This window comes from Agaricus bisporus, assembly GCF_000300575.1.
Source record: "Agaricus bisporus var. bisporus H97 unplaced genomic scaffold AGABI2scaffold_6, whole genome shotgun sequence".
Lineage (NCBI taxonomy): Eukaryota > Fungi > Basidiomycota > Agaricomycetes > Agaricales > Agaricaceae > Agaricus > Agaricus bisporus.
Window position 1 is genome coordinate 2,208,183 of NW_006267369.1, and position 11,671 is coordinate 2,219,853.

The 11,671-nt window shown below is 45.3% G+C and overlaps 4 protein-coding genes across 4 annotated transcripts; 2 read left to right on the plus strand and 2 right to left on the minus strand.

The window, feature by feature from the left end:
- Window positions 1-764: 764 nt before the first annotated feature.
- AGABI2DRAFT_143900 (hypothetical protein) lies at window positions 765-5,023 on the plus strand (the record flags this gene model as incomplete). Its single annotated transcript, XM_006462189.1, has 8 exons — window positions 765-934; window positions 960-1,149; window positions 1,202-1,275; window positions 1,330-2,155; window positions 2,547-3,511; window positions 3,684-3,702; window positions 3,742-3,860; window positions 4,390-5,023. 8 exons carry the CDS (start codon window positions 765-767, stop codon window positions 5,021-5,023), a joined length of 2,997 nt encoding a protein of 998 aa, XP_006462252.1.
- A 391-nt stretch (window positions 5,024-5,414) lies between these two features.
- Window positions 5,415-6,783, minus strand: AGABI2DRAFT_137035 (hypothetical protein). The gene is made up of 3 exons (XM_006462190.1): window positions 6,720-6,783; window positions 6,320-6,666; window positions 5,415-6,264 (listed from the first exon to the last, which is right to left on the minus strand). Exon 3 carries the CDS (start codon window positions 5,862-5,864, stop codon window positions 5,481-5,483), a length of 384 nt encoding a protein of 127 aa, XP_006462253.1. The 5' UTR covers window positions 5,865-6,264; window positions 6,320-6,666; window positions 6,720-6,783; the 3' UTR covers window positions 5,415-5,480.
- Window positions 6,784-6,884: 101 nt separating this feature from the next.
- AGABI2DRAFT_193492 (hypothetical protein) lies at window positions 6,885-7,888 on the minus strand. Its single transcript, XM_006462191.1, has 5 exons — window positions 7,810-7,888; window positions 7,564-7,570; window positions 7,352-7,498; window positions 7,158-7,296; window positions 6,885-7,099 (listed from the first exon to the last, which is right to left on the minus strand). Exons 1-5 carry the CDS (start codon window positions 7,810-7,812, stop codon window positions 7,051-7,053), a joined length of 345 nt encoding a protein of 114 aa, XP_006462254.1. The 5' UTR covers window positions 7,813-7,888; the 3' UTR covers window positions 6,885-7,050.
- Window positions 7,889-9,208: 1,320 nt separating this feature from the next.
- On the plus strand, window positions 9,209-11,400 carry AGABI2DRAFT_119114 (hypothetical protein; the record flags this gene model as incomplete). Its single annotated transcript, XM_006462192.1, has 16 exons — window positions 9,209-9,242; window positions 9,293-9,374; window positions 9,436-9,508; window positions 9,561-9,675; window positions 9,751-9,845; window positions 9,898-9,907; window positions 9,969-9,974; window positions 10,031-10,050; window positions 10,106-10,129; window positions 10,185-10,403; window positions 10,466-10,493; window positions 10,550-10,688; window positions 10,747-10,851; window positions 10,908-10,929; window positions 10,988-11,139; window positions 11,190-11,400. The coding sequence occupies 16 exons, from the start codon at window positions 9,209-9,211 to the stop codon at window positions 11,398-11,400; spliced, it is 1,335 nt and encodes a 444-aa protein (XP_006462255.1).
- Window positions 11,401-11,671: the final 271 nt, after the last annotated feature.

An 11,671-nucleotide genomic window follows, 5' to 3' on the forward strand; every position in this document is an offset into this window, starting at 1 on the left:
ATCCTTTCGCTCCTTCAATTTCGCTTCAAATTCGGAATAGCCGGAGGCAGAGTACGGTTAATAGCGTTGAGGATATTTCGTTGCCACCTTCCCTTTCGCATCGAGCTTCAAAGAGGGGGGAGGATGGGAAGACTTTGGATGGAAGGATGCGGATAAGGTCTTCTTTGGAGAGTGGGAGGAGTCGAGTTGGTGTAGCAATGGAGACTCGCACCGAAATCCAAAATTATGGTCAAAGTAGCGGGCCTCTTGGGAGTGCAATTGAACTGGAGACGAGGACGAGGCATCGACGTGGTTTTTCTCATCATAACCAATCGACTCAACATGAAGAATCGACTTTTATGCAGGAAACTCGGATTCCTTATGAATATCCATCAATTAACCGTGAAAACTATGGTTCTGCTCATCATCCTCCGGGACCAGCGGCAGATACCCATCAACGATCAAATGCATTGTATTCATTTATGACGCTCCGTCACCGACCTGGCTCCTCTGATTCATTCCTTCACGCTCCTTTTGACGAAGAAACAGCTGAACCAACTACCTGCGCTTCATCACCATCTAAATCGCTTCGTTCCCCACGCATAGGAGGAAGAGCAGCTCTAGAGGAAAACTCTACGGTACGTGACGAGATCTGGACTTTCCTCACGGATGTTTTGCCTCATCAAGCTTACCTCCATTGTTTGCTTCGACTCCCATACCTCTATTTCTCGAGAGTGGAACAAATATTCGATAGTGCGAATTTGACGCTTGAACAAATGAAACATATGGCGTTACAAATTAGTGTGCATGGCGGTGGTGGAGATGACGATGATGGGAAGGTGACGCCGGAGATACCAAAGGGGTATTCACGTTTGAAGAAGACTTGGGAAAGGTTTATTGATAGTTTGTTGAGGGAATGGAAGACGTTGAATATCATTTCTGGTTTATTGCTTTCGTAAGTGATTTCGAATGAATTATAGCGAAAAACTAACTTCTGGAAGGGGTATTTTAACAATTTTTCAAATTGAAGGGACACAGAAAGATCCTGTGACGCGTTATATGGCATTCTGGTCCCTTATATCTGCTCTTCTCAGTTTATTATACGGATGTATATTCATTATCCGGTTTTCTGGTATGCGAAGAGTGTACCAGGCGACTGAGTGGGCAATAGTGAGTTTTGTTTGTCCGCTTGGTCAATGCTCGTCTGAATCTGATTTTGTAGGAAGCTCAGCGAAATCAGGCCTTGTTTTGGAATGTATGGATCATGCTAGCAATGCCGGCGGTCTGGCTAGTATGGTAAGTACTTACGACTACACGTGAATTTTTCCACAGCTGACAACCTGACCCCAGGTCCATCTTGGCATATATCGCTTGTATCATGTCCTTCATGTGGCGCGTACATCCGGATATTGAAAAACCCACACTCGGACCCCACACAGAAACCGTTTTCAAAGCCTTCATTTGTTGTGTGTTGGGCATTGGGGTCCTTTATGCTCTCCTCATCGTAAACACCCTTCGACAATATGGATCCAAGATGGATAAGAGTTGGCGAACTCGTATTGCTCAATTTCGTTCGGAACAGGCGCTGAAGACGCCGCAAACACATCCCTTGTCGCCTGTATTTGATATGCAGGTTGTCGGACCCACTCCGCCTCAGACACTGCATCGTTTAACATCTTCCCTTCCGTGGCAAGCACCCCGATCCTCACCTCCAGCAACAGCGAATCAATCGTCATTTGCGGACTTGGCTAATCAGCAAGCACCTTTCATCCCTCCCAGACCGCCGCCAACTCTCGACCCACGAGGCTCTTCTAATCCGCCATCTCCGAGGGGTAATTTTGGCCATTTTAACGCACACCGCACATTTTCTGCATCGCCCGTTCCTATGACGCCTGAAGAATCGACTCCCAACCAAAGTCCACGCAATCGTCCTCTAGAAGTGGCTCCTGGTACACCGGAAACACGTGCCGGAACCTTGGGTCTAATTTTCGATGTAGATGGCGAAAATCCGGAGGAGGCGATATCATCATCTGGATTAGATGGAAGACCTGAAAGTAACTTGAGGCAACGTGTTGTTGATAGTGCAACAACGGAAGCCAATTCCGATAGTACTATAGTGGTTCAGGCAGGCTATTCCCGGAATGGTGGTCCCGCGGACTATAATGAAGTTGTGGAGGTTGACCGAGATCAGCCGAGATCTCAGTTGAGAGAAGACTTTCATCCTATCCTATCCACCACCTCTCACCCCTCATCGTGACAAGCTCCCCACCAATTGCGGCCCAGTTTCAGTGACTTTCATGACTTACGACGAAAATCCCATTATGCCCATTTTCTTCTAATCCAATTTTAACATTTATCTGGATCAAAAATATCATAGCATGTGCAAAACACGATCCTTTGTTCGCCCGGAAGCAATTCATAATCGTGCAGAAGAAGTCTCTCTCATGATCATCCTGTGAACTTTTTCTGCTTTTTCCGACGTGAGATCAAAATTCGAAAAAGCGCCCAGACGTTGCTTGTATTCTTACTTTCACCCCCTCTCGGCCATGCCTGTCTTTCTGCATCAGAATATCAATTCCGTAGACGAAGAAACTCCACAAAACGATGAAGAAACTTGTTTTCCCGAACTCATCGATCCTTTTTCTCCCTCACTTACTGTTCAGATCAAGAACTACCAACGCCAACGACTAAAGAAGACACGCTCTGTTGGTGACAATCCTGTTAATGAATCTCAGTTCATTCAGGAAGGACCTCCTCAAGGAGAAACCGACTTGGAGGCTGCTTTTCCTTCTAATAGGCAGTCGTGGGGGTGCTGTGAAGGGGATGCTGGTAACCACCATCAAAGTTGTGGCGAAGCGCCGGTGGTGACTGCTCGGGGTAGACGCCCAGAAAGAAATCAATTTCTGCATCCACCAGGAAGGTATAACAGGGCGAGCTGGCCGAGGGGAGACGAAGCTCAACACGATACAGCTCTAAACCACGGTGATTACCTGGCTGGGCAGAGCGGAAATGTTCCTGCCTTAAAAAATGCTTACGCGTCGTCCACGACTTCTGCAAGTCCTCGCTCAACGCCCCCAAATAGCCGTTCTCCTTCTGCTGTCCGGCAGCCATTCCCATTTACTGTTCCAGGTGGGGTTCCCTCGAGGTCCTTCCTTCCTCAACATAAGGAGGACCCCCAGTTCTTCTTCACCCCTACAACAATTCCTAAGGAAGAGCCCCTCAAAATACGTATTTACATTTTGATCGTCCGCGTCATTCTTCCTCAAATTTACCTCCATGGTCTTCTCCGCGTTCCCTACCTGTATCTCTCCCGGGTACATGAAATCTTTCAGGATTCGACTATCACCCTGAAAGATTTCGAGAATCTGACGCTCATGGACGGCGCTGAACCTGGAGCGAATGGAAGCATGTCCGATTTCAGTGACTCGTCCAAACAGTCATATGCAAGGATGAAAGCGAATTGGGAAATGTTTATTGACGGCCTTATGCGAGAATGGAAAACGTTCAATATTATTTCTGGCCTTTTGCTTTCGTAAGTTAATAGTCACCGCTCGATATTACAGAGGCTAATATGAAATCAGTGGCATCCTGAGTATCTTCCAAGCAGAGGGAGCTAACTCTGAACCAATCACGCGTTACGCAGCATTATGCTCGCTGGTTTGCGCGTTAATTAGTTTGATATACGGTTGTTTCTTCATCATCAGGTTTGGGAGCATGCGTAGGGTAAGTAGAGGAGTTGAGTGGGCATTTGTATGTATCCAGCATTGCAAAAATCTGAGGCAAAGTCACTTACGAATCCCTTTGGAGGCGTCATGCAGTGATCAATCTCTTATATGGAATGTATACGTCTTGTTGGCAATGCCCATCATTTGGTTGATCTGGTGCGTAGTCTAGAGGAAATTAAACAACAACACTCTCATGATTAGGTGGCAGGTCCATTATTGCATTTTTAATTTCTATAATGGCGTTCATGTGGCGAGTTCGACCTGGTCACGACATACCTGACGTGAGCCCGAATTTGGATTTGACATTCCGACTCTTCGTTTGCCTCGTACTCGGTCTCGGGTTGGCCTACGCTGTGCTCATCATCAGTACCTTGAGACACTATGGTGCGGAAATGGACAAGGCGTGGAATCGTCGTATGAGAGAGTTTTGGGACCGTCGTACATGCGGCAAAGGTTCTCAAAGAGAGAAACAACCAAAAACAACAAGCAATTCGAAGCCCTATGATTTTTGCCCTTCTCCTTCTCCGATGCCACCTCAGACTCACGTACATGCTTTTGAGCGACTCTCAGTTCCCCCTGCTTCGGCCTCTCCGCTGGCTCCCACCTCACCTACACTTGTTTCTACCTCCCCAGCTCCTCTTCATCTGTCTCCTGAGAATTCATACTTGCCGATGGAAATTTCCAGCCCCCACCATCGACCCCAATCATCGGTGGATATTCCAACACCCACCGTTATACCGCCTACGCCCACCCAACTACAATCTTCCGCGAACAGCTATATCGACCCTTCGTCACATTATACTACACCCCCCATGAACGAATCTCAGTCACCTGAAGCTATTCCTCCTCCCTTGAAAAGCCTTCCGTCATCCCCAGGAAAAACAAATGAGCGGATACCCCCATCGTTCAGTCGTCGTTACGAAGCAATCGGTTCTTCAAGCAGTCATGATACTTGGACAGGTTCGACTCCGACCACCGACCCTCCCATCACGCGTAACGAAGCTCACTTTTGCGCTCCCCCCGCCGCTGTGATCGCGACGCATCCTCCGCCAGCTCCCGATATACAAGTTGTCCCTCTTATAAAATCAAAGCTCGAATCGCAGATTGATAATGTCGAAACTTCCGGCGAACGATCATTCCAGTCAGGCGGGAATAGCAATCCACAAACGCACGTTACCGACCATGATATACCTTTATCACAACCACCAAATGCTAACCGGTCAAACTCGGAAATAAATTTGGAGTTCAGACCAGAGGAGTATAGAATGGACACAGACACAAACGGAACGATGAACGCAAATTGGGAACTGGAAATATAGGCCGTTTTGGTCCATGGCAAAACTTTTGAACTTTTCAAGTGCCAAGTAGGGTCGATCGGAAGGAGTATATGACTGTAACATTTGAACGCATTGTATCTTTGAAAATCTGTAATTATAGCTGGCTACAATATCACAGACTCGACGACACATTTCATGCCATTGTCCTAGATTTTTAAGTAAAATACAACCATTACAAAGCTTGAGTGTCCGAAAAAAACATTCGCCAAGAAAGATGAGTTGAAAGTCGCCAACTAAGGACTACCACACTAAGAAAGAGCGCGCGGAACTGCTTTGTGGACTCTGTAAGCTGCGGCCTTACATGAGTGCGGGTATAGTCAGGACGTGATAAATCGTGAGAAAGAATCACAGTGACTGCGAAAGATCGTTCGATACACATACACGTTCCAAGTTCAAAGAACGAAAGAAAGAAAAAAAATGCCAACTCCAAAAGATGCCACTACATCGGGGACATGATTTCTAGATTGGGGAATCTAGCGTATGAACGCTTCACACTCCTCCAAGGATCGAGCTTCAAATGGAACGATGTTTCCAGTACAAGAATGCTGTCCCGATGTTTCTCCTCGACCACTTCAAAAAATGCGATCCCTAATGCCGTTCGATCTATCGAATCATCCACCCAGAGCTTTTCATTATTAGAGAGCCTCAGCTCCTCGGCTCCAGAATAGGATTCAAGATAATCGATGAAATTCATCTCCATGAATACGATGTTGAAGGCGATCACTTTCAGATGAATTTGGCGGTCTCGTAGATATTTCCACACTTCATCCCACCCGTTCGTATGGTTTGTCGGGTGTAGCTCCAACGTAGTTAATCGAGCCATATTATCGAAAACTGCGAACTCGTTCAAGCTGGTTATAGTGGGTATGACGAGTGAGAGTGTTTCGAGGTTGCAGAGTGAGCGCATCGATTCATAGACATGATCGAATTCGATCGAATCGGGATGGGTAGGATTCGGTTGTATCTCGAGTCGCAGAGAAGTGAGGCCAGGGGAATTAGTTAAAACTTGTGCCACTCCACGAAACAATGGCCCAGATGGGATAAGGCGTCGGGGGAAAACGACGGAGAATTCCGTAAGCTTGGAGAGCCGACTGAAATCGGGATAAGGTACTCTAAGGTCCGAGGCCATGTCAATATGGACTTTGTAGAGATTTTCTTGCGAACAAAGGAGATCCATAATTGGTGCATACATGCAATTCATGTCAATGCCAGTGGTTCGCCATCTGCTCGAACCACATGAGAACTTTTGCCGAATTAAAGAAAGAAGGATGACTCAACGATACGTTCTCCAAGTGGTGGAAGTGTCGAAGTCCATTTGGTAAATATCGAGTAATAGTTCGCAGTGCTCGGTGGATATCATTTTGCATTGACCCTTGCGGGTAGCCCCAAGATCCTCTTGCTTCGAAACGGATTTGAAGAACAAATCCGCTGCCAGCAGGCGCAAGACATCGTATTTTGAGCGTTCTAGCGTAAAAGTGTATATCACTAGGCCCATTGGCCAATTCGATAAGACGAGGGATGTTTTTTAGGTCAGAGAAGTCGAGTACGATAGTCCTGAAGACTCGATGGCGAAAAATATTGCCAAAAAGTCTACAGGTCAAGCGAGCATTGCACAAATCTTGGACCTATTGTGGCTTCAGAATCAAGGTCCGGAGGTGATCACTTGGCTTGCGCCCACCTTCGCAAAATCGTCAGCAAATTTGTCAATGATTTCCACGGGAAGGTCTGTGATGGTGGTCATGCTGAAAGGGAGTAGAATTAAGGTTGTCCTGACCTCCCTGCAACCTCATTGCGGCATCGTTGATCAAAAAGTCAATGGCGACACCCTCACACCGACTACGCGAGGAATGACGAGGCATTCTCATTGTTAAAAAGGTCACAGGTAAGCATAAGCGCAATTGCATGGGGCATGAGTTCATTGATCACCAATATGTCTTATATGATGCGAAGGAGGAAAGCATGGACTGCATTATCACTGAAAGGAGCAGGGGGTAAAGGGGTGTAATTATTTATGCCTCTGTTGCCTTCGGAGTCCTCTTCTTTGCTACAGTGTTCTCTCTTTGGTACAGAAGTCAGCCTCATCAAACTGAATGGGAACACAAAAGATAATGTTTACCTGAATCCGTTCTTGAATCTCCTTGACACATGCTTTAAGTACTTCATCCTGCCGGTACCAGTAGTTTTTCTGCGCTTCGCCTTTTGTCCCCACTCATAGGAGCGCATTTTAGCCGAGGGGTAGCCGCAAGAGGCGCAAGCTGAATAATAAAAATTAGCCTTCCTCGTAGAAATGTACCATAGATAGATGTATACTTTTGTGTTGCCGGTGGAAGGCACGTTTTCCGCAACGGGTGCAGAGGGTGTGGGACTTGGTGCGTCGCTTACTGTTGGCAAATAACGAAGTTAATTCGCGGGTGATAGACCGAAGTCTCCGATTGACGCACCCAAAGGACGAGGTACCTGTGTAAGGATATGACTTATTAGAACTAATGCTTGCACAGTCCGAGGACAGTATCTGATCGCACCTTTTGTCTATTGGAGAATTATTCATGCAGGATAGAGAGAACATAGTCAGCAACCAGTCTTGATAAACAAAAGGTTGAAAATGGGGTACACGCAAATCCCCAGACCAGATATCTCTCCATTAAAAACCGCATCATCCAACGCCATCCAACTGCATCCAACTAGAACAGCGACTATCTCTGCCAAAAAGCTTTCCAAGACGCCCATGGACCCTCTCTCGAAGTAATCTGGCATAGATTCAGACTCACCATCTCGTCGTTATCTTGAGGATGTTGCTGTCGGGGACGGTGTTGACTGGCGTGTGTGTTCTGTCTTTGTTGATACCTATTAGGTCCCAATGCCAACCGTGAGAATGATAGCATCGTTAATCGGCAAAGCAACCTGGCTCACTTATGTAACGTATCTCGATCTTGCCTATATTTATATCACTCCAGGCGTGTTTTTGTGGAGGCGAACGGCGGTAATTTTTTTCACTGCTTGTACATTTTTACACCAAATACTACTGTAGACGCTATTCAATATAGCCTAAAGAGACGGAGAAGAAACTGAGACGGAAGAGCCAAAATGAGTCGATAACTTTCCTGGCACAAGTACAGCTTTAATAAGGCCCATGTAAACTTTCTAATTGAAATTTGACTCTAGAAACGTATGGAAGCTGTACAGTAATATCTTTTTGAAGGGAAACAAACTAAATGCACCCGAGTTAGCGAAACTTTTTCAGAGAGGCTTTATGTCATGTGAAGTAAAGTACATCGTACACCCTAGTGATGTGTGCTGCTTGTTGGCGAAGAAGAATAACTTTCGTAATATATATGACGACAATGAGGACTCGGAGTACGGAAGCTCCATTTAGGAATACTGAGGAAACTGTCAATGACATTAGTATGCCATTGAGAGGCACAGTCCGGCTTCTATAGCCTAGTCACGTCTGATATCCAGCAACAAATCCTAGTCTTAGTAGCCACGCGGACAAGGTAAGTAGATTAAGGAGGCGCTACACTTGAAAAGGGAGAATTCGATTTCATTAGCTGACTAATCCAGGATCTGGCATCTAAATTTCCGAATGGAAATCAGTTCGGAATCAACTCGTTGATAGTCCTTCCCCATCGAGCCTTCACGCGCATGGGATGACCGAAGATATTAACGAGCGTGGAAGTTAGGAAGTTACCCCGCTAATAAGGGATGAGTAAAGCACTGTGGGGCCATTGTTAAATCTTACCGGCTATCCGAACTCTCGGGCCCAAAGTTTCTGCCGCCGGATGAGAGACAACCAGCTCACACGCTGAGTCGACTTATAAGAGAGCTTAAGCAAAGCTGGCTTTCTTCACTTTTCCTGCCTTAGACAACGAAATACCTCTTTCATCTCTGCTCTCTACTACCGTTGACACTATGGTACTAGCCACAGCTCTACCACTTATTCTATGTGCTTTGATTGTCAGCAAATTCATCGCTGCGCGGTTTTCCCTCTTATTCAAGCAAAAACTGCCCCCTGGTCCATCTACTCTTACCAGAATACTTGACAGACAAAGTAACGAGCCAATGGCGGTCAAATTGAGACGATGGAGTCAAACTTATGGTGAGAGCACCGTCCCTGTTGCTCATAGAACAATGTGCTGATGAGGTTTACAAGGGGGGATAATGTCAATAATGGACTTTGCACACTTCGGGGAACCAACAATCGGTTTGGCTGAACACATTCAATGTACGAAGCGTTCCTAACAATATCCCTAGTGCTAAGCACAGTACGTGCTGCCTTGGATTTACTCGACAAGAAAGGAAGTATATACTCCAGCCGACCAAGGAATATCCTTGCGTAAGTAATCTATATTAATAGACTATTCATCAGAATTGTATCGATGTGACTCTTGTTATAGAGGCGAAATTTGTTATCGGGGATTCAAAGGACCTCTTCAACCCGCAGGAGATCGCTTCAGGAAATTTCGAACTGTGAGCAATGATTCCCAATCTTTGAATTTTTAACTCCAATTTTTTTTTCTAGATCATGAACACTGCTTTGGGCGTCGAAGCTTCCAAAAGCTTCAGATCGCTAGAGGATTTTGAGAACAAATTAATGTTGCGCGACTTAATATTGGAAGATGACAGTGGAAAGCATAGTTCTTTTATGCAGAGGTGAGAGAGCCTTAGGACGTGGTCCCATTAAAAAGAGTCTTTGCCGATAACTGCTACAGGGCCTTGCATTCGGTTGCCTTATGTTCCGCTTTTGGTACACGCGTCGATCACTTGGGTCCAAAGCATCTTGCATTTTCCACCAGCTCAGAAAAATGTAGGCGTATCCAGGCTGCTGAATCCTCTGATGCTAATCGATTTATTTTTAGTTTTCCTTCAGTAGGTTCTTTCTTATATATATCAATTAAAATTGGCAGTGAACGACCCTTCTTTCTTTTAGATACTCGTAAGTACTATTTTCAACCCAACATAACCCCATTAAAATGCGCTTCAGATTGCCAGGCGGAGATCTCGTTGACCATGTAAGCATGCCCAGCATCCCTTCTCGATTACAAACTAATCAAGGTTGATCATTAGTTCCCAATCCTCCTTCGACTGCCGGTATTGCTTTTCCTATCAAAATACATGAAGCAATACTCATATCATTATGCTTCAGAAACTGTTACAATGGTTCCGAATGAAGGCGAGAAAACAAGGCGAGAAGGAAGAGCGATTCTTCTCAGATTGCTTTAACCGATCGAAGGAAGCGATTGATAGGGGTCAAAGCGTACTGGGAGCCATAACCCCTGCCCTCGGGAAACAAGAGAGATTCGGCTGGAGTAATAGCGAAATTGCAGGAATACTTTCGTCTCCCTACATTGCTGGTGTATCAACAGTATGTTCCTTCTGGTACCTTACACTGGATTCTCTAGAACCAACTAACTTGCTTGACTTAAGACACGTGGATCCTTTGACGCATTCATTTGTGAGCCATTATTTTTGATATATATACTGATATAGATCTCATGTTTTTGTATAAAGCGGCGGTTCTCTTGAAACCTGAAGTCATGAAGAAAGCACAAGCAGAAATTGATTCCGTTGTTGGCGATGACACAATGCCCAATTTTGAGGACTCTCATTCGTTACCTTACATCCGCGCTATTGTAAAAGAAACTTTACGGTATGTTCACATCTAATTTACTGAAAGCTATTTCTTACAAGTATGATGTATGTGGTAGCTGGCGTCCATCTATCGCTCTTGGTATTGCGCATGCTACAACAGAAGATGATGTCTATGAAGGGATGTTCATTCCGGCTGGGAGCACAGTCATAGGGAACATTTAGTGAGTATTTTCCAAATCGAATTGATGCCACGGCCCTAGTGACACTCGCATTTCAGTGCAATCACACGAGATACTGAGGTAGAATAACCACCCACCTTTGAAACGCCTATATACTGATGCCGTAACGGTGCTTTAGGTCTTCCCGGAGCCTGAAGAATTCAAGCCTGAAAGATTCATTGACAATACCGATCCAATATTCAAGAATTATAATCTAACATTTGGCTTTGGTCGTCGGATCTGTCCTGGACAACATATCGCTTCTGATCAACTCTTCTTATTCGTTTCTCGGTGAGTGTGTTTTATGATGGGAGATGAATTTGGGTTCATAATCAAATCAGTATGTTATGGGCGTTCGATATTGTTCCGCTCGAAAGTATCACGAAGCCATCAAGCCAGATGCATAGAGGACCTGGATCACCAGCGCCACCACCCTATAAGCTGGTACCGAGAAGGGAAATCACTCGCTCCATGATTCTCGAGCATGCCATTGATGCAGAGAGAGAACTCGAACTCTGGGAAAGCTATAGCTGGGACGACGTCACTAAATAATGTTTTATGCGAGATACAAAACAATGACTAATAATTAATAAAGACCGAGATAGTAGAACTTAGGGAGATAGGAAAAATTAATGAATATGACAATGATGGATACTGAACGAAACTATTAAAAGCTTTAGTAGATACTCATTCGAGTCCCTGTCAACTTTTGTTTGTCTTCGTTCCGCATAATATCAGCCCTCTATATCAAAGAGAGGATCATTCAATCTTTCTCAAAAACCTTGGAAAATTCTAGATGTGACTGACAGCGAGACGCAATATC